We start from the raw sequence: 22,259 nt of genomic DNA on the forward strand, positions 1-22,259 counted from the left end.
TGAAACCCTGTCTCTACTAAAAAGATAAAAATTAGCCAGGCATGGTGACAGGCGCCTGTAATCCCAGCTATTTGGGAGGCTAAGGCAGGAGAATCGCTTGAACCCAGGAGGCGGAGGTTGCAGTGAGCCGAGATCACGCCACTGCACTCCAGCCCGGGGGGCAAGACTTCATCTAAAAAAAAAAATAGGGGTCCAAAACAGGCAAATCCATAGCTTGGTGGCTGCCCAGGGCTGGGGGACTATGAGAAAAATAGGAAATGATGGCTAATGGGTACAGGGTTTCTTTTTCGGATGATGAAAATGTTCTCAAACTGTAGCTGATGGTTGCACAACTGTCAATACACTGAAGACTGCTGAACTGCACACTTAAAACTTCCAAAACAACATGTTCCCAATCTCTATATATTGAAGAGAAAAACTGTTCTTGTATAGAATAAACTCTACTTTTACTGCTTGACAGAATACCTGTATCCAATGGCATAATCTTAAAATACAAGAACCACTTTTACAGGAGCAAAATTTACTGCTCTTAGCACCTACCATGCACGTATCACCATGGTAAGTACTGCAGAGGACGGGATAGTCTTACCTTCAAAGAGCTTGTGATCTGACCGCAGAGAAAAGAATACATACAATTGTGTGATGCTTTCTGACATCACTTCTAACACCAAATGTGGGGTACCTTTTCTCATGGCACCAACTGGGTGTACAACAACTCAATCCTATTCTGACACTATCTGAAGTTAGCTTTGGAGAAGACTGTCCTTATTTCAGAAGCCAGTTGCAAGTCGCTGGTCCCAGGCTACCTGCACATTTCTATCCTACTTGACTACAAATTTCGGGTTCCCACTACTGCCTCCTCAGGTCTGATGATTTGATAGAATGACTCACAGAACCCAAGAAAGCCTTTTAACTATTACTGTTTTTTTTTTTTTTAAATAAAGGATGCAGCCGAGGAACCACATGGAAGAGATGCATAGGGCAAGGTGGAGAGGGGCTGCAGAGTTTCCATCAAGTCTCTGGGCATGCTACCCACCCAGTATGTTGAGTTGTTCACCAACCCGGAAGCACACCAAATTAGGAGTTTTTATAGAGTTCAATCTCTAGCCCTGCGACCCCAAGGTTGGTGAGTGGGCCGACAAGTTTTAACCCTCAAATCAAGTGATTGGCCTTTCTGACTAAACCCACTATGAGGCTATCTAGGGGACCCACCAAAGTCACCGCCCAGTAGAACAAACTCATGTGTGGTCCAAAGTGGATCACTAGGAACGACAAAGACACTCTTAGCACTCTGCAAACTCCAAGTGTTTTTGGGGAGCTCTTGTGCCAAGAACTGGGACAAAGACCAAATACTTACTTACTCTATTACAATGCTAAAAATATCAAATAAAGTAACAACCTGGAATGGAGGTGATGGCCTTGCAGGGATCTAGTTTAACCTTGAACTCTTCAGTATTTTTTTTTTGAGACAGGGTCTCGTTCTGTCACCCAGGCTGGAGTGCAGCGGCGCCATCTTAGCTCACTGCAACCTCTGCCTGCTGGAATCACGCTAGCCTCCCACTTCAGCCTCCCAAGGAACTGGGACTACAGGTACGTGACACCACGCCCAGCTATTAAGTTTTTGTATTAATGTTGAAGGGATTTATTACAAAGAGAGCAAGGTGAATTTTCTGTTTTGAAGTTACACATCTTTTTTGTAAAAAAATTGTAACACAGAAAGGTCTAAAGAAACCAAGAACTAGGTACCAAGCACATTTTAGCAAACAGCTTTTCTTTTATTTTCTTTTTTTTGAGTTGGAGTTTTGCTCTTGTTGCCCATGTTCGAGTGCAATGGTGCGATCTTGGCTCACCGCAACCTCTGCCTCCTGGGTTCAAGCAAGTCTCCTGCCTCAGCCTCCCAAGCAGCTGGGATTACAGGCACCCGCCACCATGCCTGGCTAATTTTTGTATTTATTTTTTTAGTAGAGACGGGGTTTCACTATGTTGGCCAGGCTGGTCTCAAACTCCTGACCTCAGGTGATCTGCCCACCTTGGCCTCCGAAAGTGTTGGGATTACAGGCGTGAGCCACCACACCTGGCCAGCAATTAGCTTTCTAAATACAGACTAGATACACAAAATTTTAATATGAGGAACACCATTATGCTATTCTTCGGTCTGTGCTTCCCCTATTTTAACAGCATGTCATGAATATCTTATAACCCTAACCATACTTCTTTCTTTTTTTCTCTTAGAGACAGGGTCTCGCTATGTCACCCAGGCTGGAGTGCAGTGGTGTGATCACAGCCCACTGTAGCCTCAAACTCCTGGGCTCAAGGGATCCTTCTGTCACGGCCTCCCAAAGAGCAGGGACTAAAGGCACATGCCACCATGTCTCGCAGCAGCCTCTACCCCCTGGATTCAAGGTATCCTCCTGCCTCGGCCTCTCAAGTAGCTGGGATTACAGGCACGTGCCACCAAGCCTGGCTAATTTTTTTTTTTTTTGGTAGAGACAGGGTCTCACTTTATTGCCCAGGCTAGTCTAGAACTTCTGGGCTCAAGTGATCCTCCGGCCTTGGCCTCCCAAAGTATTTGGATTACAGGTGTGAGCCACTGAGCACAGCCCCTAATCATACTTCTTTATTTATTATTATTATTATTATTATTTTTTGAGACGGAGTCTCGCTCTGTCGCCCAGGCTGGAGTGCAGTGGCGCAATCTCGGCTCACTGCAAGCTCCGCCTCCCGGGTTCACGCCATTCTCCTGCCTCAGCCTCTCCGAGTAGCTGGGACTACAGGCGCCCGCCACCACGCTCGGCTAATTTTTTTGCATTTTTTAGTAGAGACGGGGTTTCACCGTGGTCTCGATCTCCTGACCTCGTGATCCGCCTGCCTCAGCCTCCCAAAGTGCTGGGATTACAAGCGTGAGCCACCGCGCCCGGCCTATTATTATTTTTTGAGACAGAGTCTCGCCCCGTCGCCCAGGCTAGAGTGCAGTGGCGCGATCTCGGCTCACCGCAAGTTCCGCCTCCCGGGTTCACGCCATTCTCCTGCCTCAGCCTCTCGAGTAGCTGGGACTACAGGCGCCCGCCACCACGCCCAGCTAATTTGTATTTTTAGTAGAGTCGGGGTTTCACCGTGTTAGCCAGGATGGTCTCGATCTCCTGATCTTGTGATCCACCCGCCTCGGCCTCCCAAAGTGCTGGGATTACAGGTGTGAGCCACCGCGCCTGGCCCATACTTCTTTTTGATAGGTAATATTACAAAGTATGGATGTTGTGATAGTATTTGGAGGTTAAAAGAAAAAAAAAGTATGGATGTAATACAATCTGTTAATCTGGCAGGTCACAAACTTAATTTTATTTCTGTCTTCAATTAATAGTGCTATTGCGCCAGGCGCAGTGGCTCACGCTTATAATTCTAGCACTTTGGGAGGCCGAGGCAGGCAGATCACCTGAGGTCAGGAGTTCGAGGCCAGCCTGACCAACATGGAGAAACCCAGTCTCTACTAAAAAAAATTAGAAAAAATTAGCCAGGCATGGTGGCGCATGCCTGTAATCCCAGCTACTCGGGAGGCTGAGGCAGGAGAATTGCTTGAACCCAGGAGGCGGAGGTTGCAGTGAGCCAAGATTGCACCATTGCACTCCAGGCTGGATAACAAGAACAAAATTCCGTCTCAAAAATAAAAATGCCAGGCACGGTGGCTCACGTCTGTAATCCCAGTACTTTGGGAGGCCAAAGAGGGCGGATCATGAGGTCAAGAGATCGAGACCACCCCGACCAACAACATGGTGAAACCCCGTCTCTACTAAATAAAAAAAAAAAAAAAAATTAGCCAGGTATGGTGGTACGTGCCTGTATCCTAGCTACTCAGCAGGCTGAGGCAGGAGAATTGCTTGAACCTGGGAGGCAGAGGTTACAGTGAGCTGAGATTGTTCCACTGAACTCCAGCCTGGACAAGGCAGTGAGACTCCATCTCAGAAAAAAAAATTTTTTTTAAATAAAAAAAAAGAAAAAATAGAGCTATTGCATTTTAAGACAGTACTGATGAAAACATCCTCCGTCTCCTCATGATGAGTCAAAAATTATTCCCTGGAACTTATTCCTGGTACTAGATCTACTCTGAGAGACACCAAAAGTTTCTTCTGAATTCTTTTCCTTTACCAGACAACCACCAAGTTACACAGTTCTCAAAAAAAAAAAAAAAAAAAAAGGCGTGGGGTGGGGGCGCGCCAGGCCAGCCTCATGCGTGTAATCCCAGCACTCTGGGAGGTGGGTGGGCAAATCGCTTGAGCTCACAAGTTCAAGACCAGACTGGCCAACATGGCAAACCCCATCTCTACAAAAAAAATTTAAAAAATTAACCAGGGATGGTGATGCACACCTGTGGTCCCAGTTACTAGGGAGGCTGAGGTAGGAGGATGTCTTTTTTTTTTTTTTGAGACGGAGTCTCGCTCTGTCGCCCAGGCTGGAGTGCAGTGGCGCGATCTCGGCTCACTGCAAGCTCTGCCTCCTGGGTTCACGCCATTCTCCTGCCTCAGCCTCTCCGAGTAGCTGGGACTACAGGCGCCCGCCACCACGCCCGGCTAATTTTTTTTGTATTTTTAGTAGAGACGGGGTTTCACAGTGGTCTCGATCTCCTGACCTCGTGATCCGCCCGCCTCGGCCTCCCAAAGTACTGGGATTACAAGCGTGAGCCACCGTGCCCGGCCTGGAGGATGTCTTAAGTCCCGGAATTGGAGGCTGCGGTGAGCTGTAATTGCGCCACTGCACTGTAGCCTGAACAACAGAGCAAGAAATTGTCTTCCACCTCCAAATTGTGGCAAACTCCATACAACATAAAATTTATCAGCTTAGCCTTTTTAAGTGTACAGTTCAGTGGCATTAAGTACACTCACATTGTATTAACCATAACCACCACCTATCTCCAGAATATATATATATTAATTGAGACGGAGTCTCACTCTGTCGCCCAGGCCAGAGTGCAGTGGCGCAATCTTGGCTCAATGCAAGCTCCGCCTCCTGGGTTCATGCCATTTTCCTGCCTCAGCCTCCTGAGGAGCTGGGACTACAGGCGCCCGCCACCACGCCCGGCTAATTTTTTTTTTTACTTTTAGTAGAGATGGGGTTTCACCGTGTTAGCCAGGATGGTCTCTATATCCTGACCTCATGAACCACCTGCCTTGGCCTCCCAAAGTACTGGGATTACAGGCGCGAGCCAACGTGCCCGGCCGAATATAACTATTTTTAAAATATTAATGTATGAGACACTACAGTTATTTTTATTAAATTGAAGTGCTTTGAAAATTTAAGAGGCCAGGTGCGGTAGCTCATGCCTGCAATCCCAGCACCTTGGGAGGTCGAGGTGGGCAGATCACAAGGTCAGCAGTTCGAGACCAACCTGGCCAACATAGTGAAACTCTGTCTCTAATGAAAATACAAAAAAATTAGCCAGGCATGGTGGTACAAACCTGTAGTCCCAGCTACTCAGAAGGCTGAGGCAGGAGAATCGATCAAACCTGGGAGGTGGAAGTTGCAGTGAGCCAAGATTGCACCACTGCACTCCAGCCTGGGTGAAAAAGTGAGAGACCATCTCAAAAAAAAAAAAAAAAAAAAAAAGAAAGAAAGAAAATTTAAGGAGGGTGTTCACATTCTTTGAGGTAGAGATAGGGAACATTTTTGAAATCTAGATAGGTTTCATGGAGAAATAGTAGTATTTGATGCTGTGATATGATACACCTCCTTTGGGTATGTAAATTTGTACTTGTAAGATGAGAAGGAAAGATGGGAGAAACACCGCAAATAGATGGAATGAAATCTGGAAGTGAACTAGAACTAGAGGTAAACAGACACGGAAAATTCTTAAGTTTTCAAGTCTGGTTAGCTGGGAAAATGTTGGAGCCATACAAAAAAAAAGAAAGGAGGAGGAGAGGAGAAAGCAGAAGTGGGAGAGAGGGTCAGTTTTGTTTAGCAGAGTTTAAAATACCAGTGGTATAACCAAATACAGTCAAGAGCAGGCAGCTGAAAATGATAATGTATAGACAAGTCTTAAAATCACACCTGGGAGTAAAATGAACAGAGATGGTAGCTGTAATCATAAAATACATAAATGTAAATCGATTCTATGTCTCGCTTATTTCGCCTCCCCAAAATAAATGACCAAACCCTTACCATTTGCCACACTTGCATGATATTGTCTTCTGATACAGAACAAATCACCCAAGGTTCATTGGGATTCCAGGAGAAATCAGATATCTTGGCAGTATGACCACCATGAATAAACTGAAAGAGGGAGAAAACACAGATGTGAAATGCAGATAGAGGACATTAAATTACAGACTATTTCAGTACTGTCCAATGCTTTTAACATACCAACAACTCTGGTGGCCCGTCTTCTGCATCTTCTGGGGATTGTTCCTCTCCAATTTTACTAGTACAAAAGCATAATTTTAAAAGTTAAAACAGATTTACCCTTAGTAACTACCTTTGCAAAGTGTAAATAAAGGAAATAATTACGTAGAGAGAGGAATGAATACAAGATGAATACAAGAATTACCTTAAATCCCAGACATTCAGTCTGCGATCAGTACCACTGGAAGCTAAAATAGTCTCATTGTGAGGTGACCACTGAACCTACACATAGGAATGAAGAAAAGAGCAAAGCCATGAATTAGAAAATAAAGGGAAAAAATTCACAAAACAGGCCGGGCGCGGTGGCTAACGCTTGTAATCCCAGCACTTTGGGAGGCCGAGGCAGGCGGATCATGAGGTCAGGAGATCGAGACCATGGTGAAACCCTGTCTCTACTAAAAATACAAAAAAAAATTAGCCGGGCGTGGTGGCGGACGCCTGTAGTCCCAGCTACTCGGAGAGGCTGAGGCAGGAGAATGGCGTGAACCCGGGAGGCGGAGCTTGCAGTGAGCCGAGATTGTGCCACTGCACTCCAGCCTGGGCGACAGAGCGAGACTCCATCTCAAAAAAAAAAAAAAAAAAAAATTCACAAAACATTTAACAATTTAAAAATTTTGCAAATAAAAGGGAAGAGGAAGTCAAGGTATTATAGACGCTACAGTTAAAATTAGAGCTGAAGAATTTATTTTATGGGCAGGCGCGGTGGCTCACGCCTGTAATCCCAGCACTTTGGGAGGCAGGTGGATCACATGAGGTCAGGAGTTCAAGACCAGCCTGACCAGCATGGTGAAACCCTGTCTCTAGTAAAAATACAAAAATTAGCTGGGTGTGGTGGCAGGTGCCTGTAATTCCAGCTACTCGGGAGGCTGAGGCAGGAGGACTGCTTGAACCCGGGCGGCGGGGGGGAGCAGAGGTCACAGTGAGCCGAGATCGTGCCACTGCACTCCGGCCTGGGTGACAGACTCTGTCTCAAAAAAAAAAAAAAAAAAAAAAAAAAAAAAAAATTCTTTTATGAAAAGAACCCATTACTAGACATTACTAGACCCAGGATATAAGCTTTTGTTCCATTCCCACAGCACCCCCTTGCACACTTTTTCTTGAGATGAAGTCTTGCTCTGTCACCCAGGCTGGAGTGCAATGGCAGGATCTCAGCTCACTGCAACCTCACCTCCCAGGTTCAAGCGACTCTCCCACCTCAGCCTTCCAGGTAGCTGAGATTACAGGTGTCGGCCACCATGGCTGGCTAATTTTTGTATTTGTGTAAAGATAGGGTTAGGCTGGTATCAAAAAAAAAGGAGATGAGGCCTCGCCATGTTGCTTCTAGGCTGGACTTGAACTCTTGGGCTCAAGGGATCTTGCTGCCTCAACCTCCTGCGTAGTGGTATGCGCCATGTGCCCAGCATCATTTTATCTTCTGAAACATCACATCTTATCTATTCTTGTGGGGAGATCTCAGTTCACTGCAATCTCCGCCTCCCATGTTCAAGTGATTCTCCTGCCTCAGCTTCTTGAGTAGCTAGGATTACAGGTGCGCACAACCATGCCTGGCTAGTTTTTGTATTTTTAGTAGAGACGAGGTTTCACCATGTTGGTCAGGGTGGTCTCGAACTCCTGACCTCGTGATCCACCTGCCTCGGCCTCCCAAAGTGCTGGGATTATAGGCATGAGCCATCGTGTCTGGCCTACATCTTATCTATTCTTATTGGCTAATTCTGGCCTCTACCCAAATGCAATCCAATTCTGACCTAAGAACTAAAGTACAGATGACATATACAATAACTATGTTCCCAAGTATTTACTATGAGTTCTGTATTACACATAAGTCTGATTAAAAATGACTCCATGCAATAATTTTATTAAAGAGACAAAAAATTTACTACTATATATCCAACAATCAGAGTTTGTTACCAAATATGGTAAAAGTCCTAGCTAGCCTTAAGGTACAGAAAAAAAGGGCATTAGTGACCAGCAATTAAGAAGAATTTGGATTCTGTCCAGGCAAGAACACCATCACAAGTAAAGCAAAGAGATAGGGTAAGGATAAAATGTTCACCAAGGCGGGCTGAAAAGTAGAAAATAAGAGACTAAGTATGTAGGAGTATGGCTCACCTAAAGCCCAGTTCAGATGCCACCTTCACACACCAGAATTAATCTTTACCACCCTCAGGTTCGTAACACTTGACAAAACCTTTTATTATAGTAATTTCTAAACAAGCCCTCCCTCACTATAAAATTTTGGGCTCGGCTGGGCGTGGTGGCTTATGCCTGTAATCCCAGCACTTTGGGAGGCCGAGGCAGGTGGATCACCCCAGGTCAGGAGTTCGAGACCAGACTGGCCAACATGGTGAAACCCCGTCTCTACTAGCTTCGAACATAGTGCAATGATTATTTCTTTTTTTAATTTTTGCAATCAGACCTAGGCGATGACCTTGAGCAGGATATAAACTCCCACATGCTTAGTGTTCCAATAATGGAACACTAGGCATAAATGGGTTTAAACTGATGAGGCAGAAAATATGGAGCCAGAGGTTTCGGCTTGGGTTGAGAAATCAACACATGTGGCATGTAATGAAGGATGAAGAATATATTGGAAGAAGGGAAGAGATCACTAAGTGTCAGAAGCAAGGCTGAAAAAATAATCAGGCACTAGTTTTCCTTTCTTTGTAAATTTTTATTAAAAAATAAAGAGACAGGGTTTTGCCATGTTGGCCAGGCTGGTCTCAAACTCCTGGCCTCAAGTAATCCACCCATCTCAGCCTCCTAAAGTGCTGGGATTACAGGCATAAGCTACCATACCTGGCCTAGTTTTCTTAATATCTGAAGAATGTAAGTGGTCAATAACCGTTTGAAAAAGTATAGAAATAACAAAGAAAAAACAATTCCCACAGAAAGTAGCATAAGCACATAGATTTCTATTTTTAGCAACGGCATAAAGCAAATGTGTGCCCACGCATACATCCAGGTTTTTCTTTTCTTTTCTTTTTTTTTTTTTGAGACGGAGTCTCGTTCTGTCGCCCAGGCTAGAGTGCAGTGGCACAATCTCGGCTCACTGCAACCTCTGCCTCCCGGGTTCATACCATTCTCCTGCCTCAGCCTCCCGAACAGCTGGGACTACAGGCACCCGCCACCATGCCCAGCTATTTTTTATATTTTTAGTAGAGACAGGGTTTCACCGTGTTAGCCAGGATGGTCTCAATCTCCTGACTTTGTGATCCGCCTGCCTCAGCCTCCCAAAGTGCTGGGATTGGCATGAGCCACCGGGCCCGGCAGGTTTTTCTTAAAACAAACAAAACAGTAGCATTAGTTTCTCTTACCTGGAATATTTCATCCTTATGTGACTCAAAGGAATGCAACTTAAGTTTCAGATTTCTCAGATCCCACAAGGCAACAGTCTATGTACAAAAAGAAAAGCAAGAGTAATCAATTTTTTAAGATAAGAAAAAAAATACTGTTAAGTAAAATATCTCTGCAATTCAAAAAAAGCTAGAGAAATGGCCAGGCGCGGTGGCTCACGCTTGTAATCCCAGCACTTTGGGAGGCCGAGGCGGGCGGATCACGAGGTCAGGAGATCGAGACCATGGTGAAACCCCGTCTCTACTAAAAATACAAAAAATTAGCCGGGCGTGGTGGCAGGCGCCTGTAGTCCCAGCTATTCAGAGAGGCTGAGGCAGGAGAATGGCGTGAACTCGGGAGGCAGAGGTTGCAGTGAGCCGAGATCGTGCCACTGCACTCCAGCCTAGGGGACAGAGCGAGACTCCGTCTCAAAAAAAAAAAAAAAAAGCTAGAGAAATTATGTTTTCTATTAAAACAAACGAAACTGACCTTGTCAGCTGATCCTGTGGCAAGAATGAACTCACTATAAGGATTGAAAGAAAGGCAGTTCACTTCAGCAGTGTGAGCGTCAACTGAGTGGCTTGGCTTGGAAGTATTGTTTGAACGAGTATCCCAACTTCAGTGAAAAAAAAAAAAAGGAAAAAAAACCTTGAAATGGTGACTAAACATAAAACTTAGACAAGATATTTAGAAAAAAACCCTGAATGGATTCTACTCACATCATAAGTTTCTGATCATCAGCAACTGACCCAAACAGAGACTCATGGAGTAGATGCCAGGAAACATCTTCTACTACTGCCGTATGCCCTGTAAAGATGGTCTTCGCATCTACCACTTTTCCCTCCTTTGGAACGGCACTGATGTCCCACAGGCAGATGGTCTTAAATGTAAAATTAACCATTATATAAATGGAAGATTTTCACCTCCCCACACACCCCCCCAAAAAAACCAACTGGTAACTAGCCCAGATTTGCTTCAAAATGGGAAGGATACGCACGTGGTCATCTGAAGCACTAAGTAAGTGCCCACTGAGATTTGGGTTCCAAGAAAGCCCATAGCCTTCCTTCTGATGTCCACGGAGACGCAAGTCTGGGTTGCACTCTCCAGAAGGATCTGCAAAGTGACAGACACATCAAGACTACCCAGTCCCCTGGCACTCTGGGCCTACTGAGCATAACGGAATTTTGGTCAAGATGTCTAAAGCTCTTAACATTTATAAATGATATAGGAACCGTTATGACCAAATAGATAATGCTTAAACAGCACCAGTATTTTGTTCTATGTGAAAAGACATTTTTTTTCACAGAGGCAAAATGAAGAAAAATATACACATATCAATACAAATCACAAGAGGTTAAATTACACAGAGTAACATGCAATTAAACTCAGGGTGAGTGGAACCATGTATTTCTGTAGTGACTCATTTGTATTTGAACAGAAAAGGGCACATACCTGGTTTAGAAGGATGTTTTGTATAGTCAAAGACAAGAACATCACTGGAAGGAGTCTTTGTTGCGATGATACAAGGGTTCTGGGGCATGTAACGGGCCCTGTTTACTTCTCCTTCATGGTTGATCTTGATTTCTATTTCAATTTTTCCACTAACTGAACCAAAACCTCCAAATTCTGTAAATAAATTAATTGCAAATGAGGACAAAACAAGAGCTACTCTAAGAGGTTACCCATAGTGTAAGAACACAGGCAAGGATTTTTCCTTAGCAACAAACTGGCATAATTACTAGATGTAATCTATACATTTGCTAGCACTATGAAGTGCTTTCCTACCCGTGACTCCAGGTAGTTAAATAATAATAAATACAGTCAGCCCTCCATATCAGTGGGTTCTTCATCCATGAATTCAACTAACCATTAATTGAAAATATTCAGAACAACACCGCACATGTATTGAACATGTACAGATTTCCCCATCATTATTCCCTGAACAATAGTCTATTTATATAATATTTACATTATATTAGGTATTATAGGTAATCTAGAGGCATTTTAAAGTATATGAGAAGATCTGCATAGGTTATGTGCAAACATTATGCCATGCTGTATCAGAGACTTCAGCATCTGTCAATTTTGGTATCCAAAGGAGGTCTTGGAAACAATTCCCCGTGGATTCTGAGGGATGGCTGTATTATATTACCGTCTGAAATTAAGGAAAACTAGAATTCTACTGATGCAGGGTGCAGCCCTACGGGGCTTAGCGGGTGTTCTCCCCGTGTGCGGAGACGAGAGACCATAAGAAATAAAGACACAAGACAAAAGAGATAGAGAAAACAGCTGAGCCCGGGGGACCACTACCACCAAGACGCAGAGACCGGTAGTGGCCCCAAGTGGCTGGGTACGCTGATATTTATTGCATACAAGACAAGGGGGCGGGGTAAGGAGGCTGAGTCGTCCAAGTGATTGATAAGGTCAAGCAAGTCACATGATCATGGGACAGGGGCCCTTCCCTTTCAGGCAGCTGAAGCAGAGAGGGAAGGTAGCATAGGTCAGCGTTTTCTTCTGTGCACTTATCAGAAGGATTAAAGACTTTAAGACTTTCACTATTTTTTCTACTGCTATCTTCTAGGAACTTCAAAGAGGAATCAGGAGTACGGGAGGAACATGAAAGTGGACAAGGAGCATGACCATTGAAGCACAGCACCACAAGGAGGGGTTTAGGCCTCCGGATGACTGTGGGCAGGCCTGGATAATATCCAGCCTCCCACAAGAAGCTGGTTGGTGGAGCAGAGTGTTCCCTGACTCCAAGGAAAGAGAGGCTCCCTTTCATGGTCTGCTAAGTAACGGGTACCTTCCCAGGCAATGGCGTTACCGCTTGACCAAGGAGCCCTCAAGTGGCCCTTATGCAGGCGTGACAGAGGGCTCACCTCTTGCCTTCTAGGTCACTTCTCACAATGTCCCTTCAGCACCTCGTCCTATAACCACCGGTTATTCCTTGGTTATATTAGTAACACAACAAAGAGTAATATTAAAAGTTGATGATTAACAATGTTTATACTAATGATTGATAATGTCCATGATCATCTCTATATCTACTTTGTATTATAACTATTCTTATTCTAACTATTTTATTATACTGAAACAGTTTGTGCCTTCAGTCTCTTGCCTCGGCATCTGGGTAATCCTTCGCCCACATACTTCAAAAACAGATCTTAATAAAGTTTTCAGCCAGGCGCGGTGGCTCACGCCTGTAATCCCAGCACTTTGGGAGGCTGAAGCGGACAGATCACCTGAGGTCAGGAGTTCGAGACCAGCCTGACCAGTATGGTAAAACACTGTCTCTACTAAAAATACAAAAATTAGCCGGGAGTGGTGGCAGGTGCCTGTAGTCCCAGCTACTAGGGAGGCTGAGACAGGAGAATTGCTTGAACCCGGGAGGCGGAGGTTGCAGTGAACTGAGATCGTGCCACTGCACTCCAGCCTGGGCCCCAAAGCAAGACTCTGTCTCAAAATAAATAAATAAATAAATAAAGTTTTCAAACTTCAAAGTATAAATAAGTATGCTGAATAAATAAAACCAATGCTACTACTATAACGAGTATGAAGTACACAGTGTCCTGAACACCAAAGCGCCCTCTTCTTGCATCGCTTATATACTATGAGTATGAAGTACAGTGTCCTAAACACTGAAGCATCCTCTTCTTGCATCGCTTATATACTATAATGAGTATGAAGTACAGTGTCCTGAACATTGAAGCGCCCTCTTGTTTCATCGCTTATATGAAGCTCTAGCTTGGGATGAGTGTTATGAATACCATCATTCCGTTTATCTTCTCCTCACAGTGTTTCTTTTATTTCAGTGAGGAAAAACAGAGCCACAGGAGCCAGTTCCATTTTGCTACACCCACTTACACATGCCAACCAAAGTCCCTGGTTGAAATAAACCAGGTAGGCAACAACTAGATGAAAACATTTTTTATTCACACATGACTACTATATGCACTTAAGAGACTTCTCTCAAGTACCATTGTAGTATGTGTAACAATATAATGTGTGCTTATGTAAATCTTGGCAAAGCAATATATAAATGAAGGTAGTTAATGATCAAAGAATAATAGAAGGCAGCATGGTACGGCTGCAAAAGTTCCGAAGTAAGAGTCAGACCCAGGCCCCTAAGTGGCTCTGTCACTTACTTAGTTTGGTGATTCAGGGAAGGCCTTCAGTTTCTCTGAGCATCAAATACCTTATCCATGAAGCAAAGAAGTTGTGAGAGTAACTTAAAAATAAATAAAAATATTCTGTCAATCGCATTCCTATATAGTGCTATTTTTCTTTTTTTTTAAAGACAGGGTCTTGCTCTGTCACCCAGACTGGAGTGTAGTGGCATGATCTCAGCTCACTGCAACCTCTGCCTCCTGGGTTCAAGTGATTCTCCTGCCTCAATCTCCCGAGTAGCCATGCGCCACGACGCCCAGCTAATTTTTGTATTTTTAGTAGAGATGGGGTTTCATCATGTTGGCCAGACTGGTCTTGAACTCCTGACCTCAGATAATCTACCCGCTTCAGCCTCCCAAAGTGCTGGGATTACAGTAGAGAGCCACTGGGCCGGGCCCAGTGTTATTCTTTGAAGGACAAACATCTTTTCAGAAAGCAAAGACATACATGGGTGGTATGGCTGGCGTATTAGATAATTTTCAACTTCAAAATAACTTTTGAAAAGCAAATGTTTCACACAGGCTAAAAACCTAAAAATAAAAATTCAAGATAGATTCTAAAGGAGAAAAAAATCCCTAATTTTTTCCATAACTCCAGCCCACAAGCATCTACAATCTATGATAAAACAAGGCATATATGGTACGTACCTCAAGAAACTTCGGTCTAAGTACAGGCATAGCTCGTTTTATTGTGTGTCACAGATATTATGTTTTTTCCCCCAATTGAAGGTTACAGAAACCCTGCACTAAGTCTATCAGTGGCATTTTCCCAACATGTGTTCAGTTGGTGCCTCTGCGTCAGCATTATTATTTTTTTTTTAGCAACGAAGTATTTTCAAATTAAGGTATGTACATTGTTTTTTAGACATAATGCTATTGCACATTTAGGAGACTATAGTATAGTGCAAACATTTAAAAATTTGTGTGGTTTGCTTTATATATTTGCTTTACTGCAGTGATTGGGAACTGAACCCCCATCATATCTCTGATGTACAACTACAAAGGCCAATGACCCCACCCCCAGCCAAAAAAAAGTGGCTGGGTGCGGTGGCTCACGCCCGTAATCCCAGCACTTTGGGAGGCCGAGACGGGTGGATCACAAGGTCAGGAGTTCGAGACCAGCATGGCCAATATGGTGAAACCCCATCTCTACTAAAAAGATAAAAATTAGCTGGGCGTGGTGGCACGTGCCTGTAGTCCTAGCTGCTCGGGAGGCTGAGGCAGGAGAACTGCTGAACCTAGGAGGCAGAGGTGGCACTGAGTCAAGATTGCACCACTACACTCCAGTCTGGGCGATAGAGTGAGACTCTATCTCAAAAACAAACAAACAAACAAACAAAATAACAAAAAGAAGCATAGCTGCCAGAAAAGAGGCACCAATAACAAAGGAGGAGAAGCCACAGTTGGCACAGAGCCCACAGAGCAAGGCGTAACCACTACATAACACTGGTTCTTTCCGTATTGGGTATATATTAAACGCAGGCCTCCTAAACCATAAAGAAAACCAGAGTAATAAGAACTTAGCGTATTCAAAATTGAAAATTGGGATGGCCCAATGTTACTGGGTTATCAGAACTTATTAACATCAGTGTTATCAAAGTTGCACACATCCCTCACTGTTAAATTTGACAGGGTATAGGAGATCGAGACTATCCTGGCTAACACGGTGAAACCCCGTCTCCAATAAAAATACAAAAAAAATTAGCCAGGCGTGGTGGTGGGTGCCTGCAGTCCTAGCTACTTGGGAGGCTGAGGCAGGAGAATGGCATGAACCCAGGAGGTGGAACTTGCAGTGAGCCGAGATCACGCCACTGCATACCAGCCTGGGCAACAGAGTGAGATTCCATCTCAAAAAAAAAAAAAAAAAAAAAAAAACCACAAAAAAATTGACAGGGTTAAAAAAAGAAATGGAAAACTGCATTTAAAAAACATTTCAAGGCTGGGTGCGGTGGCTCACGCCTGTAATCCCAGCACTTTGGGAGGCCGAGGCAGGCAGATCATGAGGTCAGGAGATCCAGACCATCCTGGCTAACCCCGTGAAACCTTGTCTCTACTAAAAACACAAAAAATTAGCCAGGCACGATGGCAGGCGCCCGTAGTCCCAGCTACTTGGGAGCCTGAGGCAGGAGAATGGCATGAACCTGGGAGGCGGAGCTTGCAGTGAGCGGAGATCATGCCACTGCACTACAGCCTGGGCGATAGAGCGAGACTCCGTCTCAAAAAAAAAAAAATCATTTCAGGGGCTGACTGTGGTGGCACATGCCTATAGTCCTAGCTGCTTGGGAGGCTGAGGCTGCAGTGAGCTGTGATCACACCACTGCACTCCAGCCTGGGCAACAGAGCGAGACCCTGTCTGAAAAAATACATATATCGTAATATAATACAAAATAAACAAATAAATAAACAGGTGTTGAAGCTGTTATGTGAAAAGGCCAACCTGAAGTAGAAAAGAAAGGCTGAGGTATCAACTTGCCTTCCTATTTTGTTGGCTTCTCTCCATATAAATACTATTAAAACAAACGTGAGGTATAACATGATATAGTAAAGGTACACAAATCGTCATAGCTTGATGAATTTTTACATATGTATGCACCAGGTCAAAATATAAAACATCCCCATCTTACCAGAAGGTACTGGGTCTTCTCAGTCAATACTATGTCCTCAAACAAGGTAACCACCATAGTGATTTTTACCACTGAGCCACTTTTGAGCCCGTGAACCCTACAACTAAGAATCTACCAGCTTGAGTAAAATATATAATAATTTATTATAAATTTGGACTAAAGACTAGAGACGGCCGGGCGCGGTGGCTCACGCTTGTAATCCCAGCACTTTGGGAGGCCGAGGCGGGCGGATCACAAGGTCAGGAGATCGAGACCACGGTGAAACCCCGTCTCTACTAAAAAATACAAAAAATTAGCCGGGCGTGGTGGCGGGCACCTGTAGTCCCAGCTACTCGGAGAGGCTGAGGCAGGAGAATGGCGTGAACCCGGGAGGCGGAGCCTGCAGTGAGCTGAGATTGCGCCACTGCACTCCAGCCTGGACGACAGAGCAAGACTCCGTCTCAAAAAACAAAACAAAACAAAAAGACTAGAGACATCACTTAATTTTTATTTATTTTTATGTTTTTTTGAGACAAGTCTTGCTCGTCACCCAGGCTGGAGTGCAGTAGTAGCACGATCTCGGATCACTGCAACCTCCGCCTCCTGGGTTCAAGCGATTCTACTGCCTCAGCCTTCCAAGTAGCTGGGACTACAGGCGCACACCACCACGCCCAGCTAATTTTTTGTATTTTTAGTAGAGATGGGGTTTCACCATGTTAGCCAGGCTGGTCTTGAACTCCTGACCTCGTGATCCATAAGCCTCGGCCTCCCAAAGTGCTGGAATTACAGTCGCTAGCCCACCACGCCTGGGTCGAGATATCACTTCCTTAAAAAACAAAACTAGGCTGGGCATGGTGGCTCACACCTATAATCCCAGCACTTTGGGAGGCTGAGGCAGGTGGATCACGAGGTCAGGAGTTCGAGACCAACATGGCCAACAGAGTGAAACCCCATCTCTACAAAAAATACAAAAGTAGCTGGGCGTGGTAGTGCATGCCTGTAATTCCAGCTACTCGGGAGGCTGAGACAGGAGAATCGCTTGAACCTGGGAGGTGGAGGTTGCAGTGAGCCGAGATTGCACCATTGCACTCCAGCCTGGGCAACAAGAGTGAAATTCTGTCTCAAAAAACAACAACAAAAATTAGCTGGTGTGGTGGCGGGTACCTGTAATCCCAGCTACTCAGAAGGCTGAGGCAGGAGAATCACTTGAACCCAGGAGGCGGAGGTTGCATTGAGATCGCACCACTGCACTCAGCCTGGACGACAGAGAGAGACTGTTTGTTAAAAAAACAAAACAAAACAAAAAAACCCGGGCGTGGTGGCTCAAGCCTGTAATCCCAGCACTCTGGGAGGCCAAGGCGGCAGATCGCGATGTCAGGAGATGGAGATCATCCTGGCCAACATGGTAAAACCTCATCTCTACTAAAAACACAAAAATTAGCTGGGTGTGGTGGCACGGACCTGTAGTCCCAGCTACTCGGGAGGCTGAGGCAGGAGAATCGCTTGAACCCAAGAAGCGGAAGTTGCAGTGAGCCGAGATTGCCACACTGCACTCCAGCCTGGCGATAGAGCGAGACTGTTTCAAAAAAAAAAAAAAAAAAAGTGGGCAAAGGACATGGACACTTCTCAAAAGACATATAAGCAGACAACCAATGTGAAAAAACAAAGATCAACATCACCAATCATCAGAGAAATGCAAATCAAAACAGATAGATGCCTCTCACACCAGTCAGAATGGCTATTATTAAAAAGTTGAAAAATAACATGGTAAGGCTGCAGAGAAAAGGGAACACTTAGACACTGCTGGTGGGAATGCAAATTAGTTGAACAACTGTGAAAAGCAGTCTGTGGAGATTTCTCAAAGAACTAAAAATAGGGCCAGGCATGGTGGTCACGCATGTAAATCCCAGCACTTTGGGAGGCTGACACAGGTGGATCACCTGAGGTTGGGAGTTCGAGACCAGCCTGACCAACATGGAGAAACCCCATCTCTACTAAAAATACAAAATTAGCTGGGCATGGTGGCGCGCATGCCTGTAATCCCAGATACTCGGGAAGCCGAGGCAGAAGAACTGCTTGAACCTGGGCGGCGGAGGGTGCAGTGAGTCGAGATAGCGCCACTTTACTCCAGCAACAACAGGGAAACTCCATCTCAAAAAAAAAAAAAAACCTAAAAATAGAACTACCATTCAACCCAGCAATCCCATTACTGCGTATACACCCAAAAGAAAAGAAATTGTTCTACAGAAAAGACACATGCACTTGTATGTTCACTGTAGCATTATTCACAATAGCAAAGATATGGAAATCAACCCAAGTGTCCATCAATGGTTGACTGAATAAAAAAATTTTTTTGGCTGAGTATAGCGGCTCATGCCTATAAGCCCAGAACTTTGGGAAGCCAAAGTGGGTGAACTGCAACAGCCCAGGAGTTTTCAGACCAGCCTGGGCAACGTGGTGAGACCTACTCTCTACAAAAAATACAATGGAAATCGGCTGGGCATGGTGGCGTATGCCTGCAATCCCAGCTACTCAGGACGCTGATTCAGGAGGATTGCTTGAGCCCAGGAGGCAGAGGTTGCAGTGAGCCAAGATTGTGTGACTGCACTCTAGCCTGGGTGACAAAGCAAGACTCCGCCTCAAAATAACAACAAAAACTCAATCATTTAGGGAAAAAAGGCTGGATTCTGATTCCATACCAAATACCAGAACGATAAAAGTTTTAATGGCCCAAACATAAAAGTCCCAGAAGACAACAATAGATGAATACATACTTTATGAAATCATTGAATGGGGAGGTCTGAGGTGGGAAGATTGAGGCCAGGGTTCAAGATCAGCCTGAGCAACATAGTGACATGCCATCTCTTAAAAAAAAAAAAAAATTATCTGGGTGTGGTGGCGGGTGCCTGTAATCCCAGCTGAGGCAGGAGAACAGCTTGAACCCAGGAGACGGAGGCTGCAGTGCGCAGAGATTGCGCTACTGCACTACAGCCTGGGCGACAGAGCCAGACTCCGACTCAAAAAATAAATAAATAAAATAAAATAAAAATCCAGGTATGGTGGTCTATGTCTGTAGCCAGAGCTACTTGGGAGGCATAGGTGGGAGGATCGTTTGAGCCCATAAGGAGGCTGCAGTCAGCTAAGATCATGCCAGTGCACTCCAGTCTGGGTGACAGAGCAAGGCCCCATTAAAAAAGCAACTTACAGCTTCTAACCAATAACAGGACTTAAGATTTTAAGTTAAACTAGAAAATGATCTGCACCTATTTATTGGGTGGAGAGGGTGTAATTTACCTTATATGAAGAGGTAACTCAAAAGGAAATATGGGCAAAAAACATAAATAAGCAGGAGATGTAAGCTCAACATCACAAATAAAAAAAGCAACGTAAACTTGAGAATGAACTCTACTGAGTCTAGTGTTGGCAAGGGCATGGAGAAACAGACATAAATACATACGCTGTTGTGGGACTTCAAATCTTTCTTTGGAATGCAACTTAGCACTTTATTAAAAAACAGTCCTGCCCTTTGATACAACATTCTACTTAGAATGTCTATAGCAAAACTACGCTTTTGAAGTCAAAAAATTAGAAACCATCTAAATGTCAATCAATAAGGAATAGTTAATTATGGTCTACTATACAGCCATCAAAAGGAGGCAGGTCTCCATCTACTAACACAGATACATGCCCCAGATATATTAGGCCACAAAAGCAAATTATGAACCTATATTGCATATTCTATACCTGGCATACAAAACTACTCAACATATTTGTTGAATGAGTGATCCAATACACAGGATAAATCCTTCAGAAAACAATACATCACAATACAACCATTTAAGTGCTATCCAGGGGAAAGGTTTTTCTTTTGTTTTGTTTTTGAGACGGAGTTTCCCTTTTTTTTTTTTTTTTGCCCAGGCTGGAGTGCAATGGTGAGATCTCGGCTCACTGCAATCTCTGCCTCCCAGGTTCAAGTGATGCTCTTGCCTCAGCCTCCTGAGTAGCTGGGATTACAGGTGCACACCACTGCACATGGCTAATTTTGTATTTTTAGTAGAGACAGGGTTTCACTATGTTAGCCAGGCTGGTCTTGAACTCCTGACCTCAAGTGATCCACTGGTCTCAGCCTCCCAAAGTGCTGGGATTACAGGCGTGAGTCACCACACCTGGCCGGAGAAAGGTTTACTACATGGAAGAAGGGGTGTTTTTTATATATATATGTAAAACTACATATATGGGTGTGTATATATTTATATTTTTTTGTTTGTAAAATTATATATATTTTATATATATAATTTATATTTTTATATGTATAAATTATATAATTTTACACACACAATATAAATATATACACACATGTAGTTTTACATATGTAATTTATACTTATATATAAATATAATACATTTATGTTACGTAAAATTATATATAATTATATATTTTATATTTTATATAATTACATTATATATAATTTTACACACAATATAAATACACATGTAGTTTTCCATATACATACATATATACGTATATAATTTGTTTATATATAAATATAACCCATTTATATTGTGTAAAATTATACATATAATATATACACACGATATAAATATATACACACACGTAGTTTTACAATTTATATTGTGTGTATACATATAATATATACACACAATATAAATACACACACACACATATATGTAGTTTTACAATTTATCACACTACCAGTCAGAGTATGTGTGCCTCAGTAACAACAAGAACAAAAGGCAGGAGGATCATTTAAGGTCAGGAGTTCGAGACCAGCCTGACCAACATGATGAAACACTGTCTCTACTAAAAATACAAAAAATTAGCCGGGCATGGTGGTGCATGCCTGTAGTCCCAGCTACTTGGGAGGCTGAGGCAGGAGAATCGCTTGAACCTGGGAGGTGGAGGTTACAGTGAGCGAAGATCGTGCCACTGCACTCCAGCGTGGGCGGCAGAGCAAGACTCCATCACCAAAAAAAAAAAAAGGAAAGCGTAAGCATTTCATGAGCAGTTAAACTCTTAGGTTATGGCCTAAAAACAGGATATAACTAAACAACTCACTGGAACTTAGTTTCTATAGAGACTGCCATGGTTAAGTCATTTCTACCACTTTAAACCTAGAAAGGGTAATTTAGGTTAGTGTTTCTCAACCTTTTTTTTTTTTTTTACTATTGCTCCTCTAAGAACTCTTTTAAGAACTATCCCCTCCCCACCAGTCTCATGAAATCTTAATACCATAGATATCCTATGTACTCTGTGCATATCTGTGCTTTAAACAATCCACCAGTAAGATTATTTACACCTACTCACATACACAAACCAATTTTTCACCTCCTTAGGGGTAGTTATCTCCCATGTTAAGAATGTACAGCAATATGGATGGGCGCGGTGGCTCATGCCTGTAATTCCAGCACTTTGGGAGGCTGAGGTGGGTGGATCACCTGAGGTCAGGAGTTCAAGACCAGCCTGGCCAACTTGGTGAAACCCTGTCTCCACTAAAAATACAAAAATTAACTAGGCGTGGTGGCGGGCGCCTGTAATCCCAGCTACTCAGGAGGATGAGGCAGGAGAATCGCTTGAACCCGGGAGGCAGAGGTTGCAGTGAGCTGAGATCGTGCCCCACTGCACTCCAACCTAGGCAATAGAGCGAGACTCTGAGTAAAAAAAATTAAAAATCAAAAATGTACAGCAATAATATATGGTATATTTTTGCTTCTTACAATTGCAGAAATCCTCCCCCCCAGCACCAGCTGAG

General features: G+C 43.8%; 1 protein-coding gene across 3 annotated transcripts in view; it reads right to left on the minus strand.

The window, feature by feature from the left end:
• Window positions 1-22,259, minus strand: part of RBBP4 (RB binding protein 4, chromatin remodeling factor) — a 31,091-nt gene that overhangs the window by 2,224 nt on the left and 6,608 nt on the right. For all 3 annotated transcript variants that reach the window (XM_063627977.1, XM_055255574.2, XM_055255573.2), the window contains exons 4-11: window positions 11,173-11,346; window positions 10,718-10,833; window positions 10,440-10,600; window positions 10,210-10,336; window positions 9,702-9,779; window positions 6,533-6,609; window positions 6,349-6,406; window positions 6,148-6,258 (exon numbers count right to left, since the gene is read on the minus strand). In XM_063627977.1, coding sequence (XP_063484047.1) covers window positions 6,148-6,258; window positions 6,349-6,406; window positions 6,533-6,609; window positions 9,702-9,779; window positions 10,210-10,336; window positions 10,440-10,600; window positions 10,718-10,833; window positions 11,173-11,346 — 902 coding nt within the window. The remainder of the gene's footprint in view (window positions 1-6,147; window positions 6,259-6,348; window positions 6,407-6,532; window positions 6,610-9,701; window positions 9,780-10,209; window positions 10,337-10,439; window positions 10,601-10,717; window positions 10,834-11,172; window positions 11,347-22,259) is intronic.

The sequence above is a fragment of the Symphalangus syndactylus genome, chromosome 12 (genome assembly GCF_028878055.3).
Source record: "Symphalangus syndactylus isolate Jambi chromosome 12, NHGRI_mSymSyn1-v2.1_pri, whole genome shotgun sequence".
NCBI classification, from domain to species: Eukaryota; Metazoa; Chordata; class Mammalia; order Primates; family Hylobatidae; genus Symphalangus; species Symphalangus syndactylus.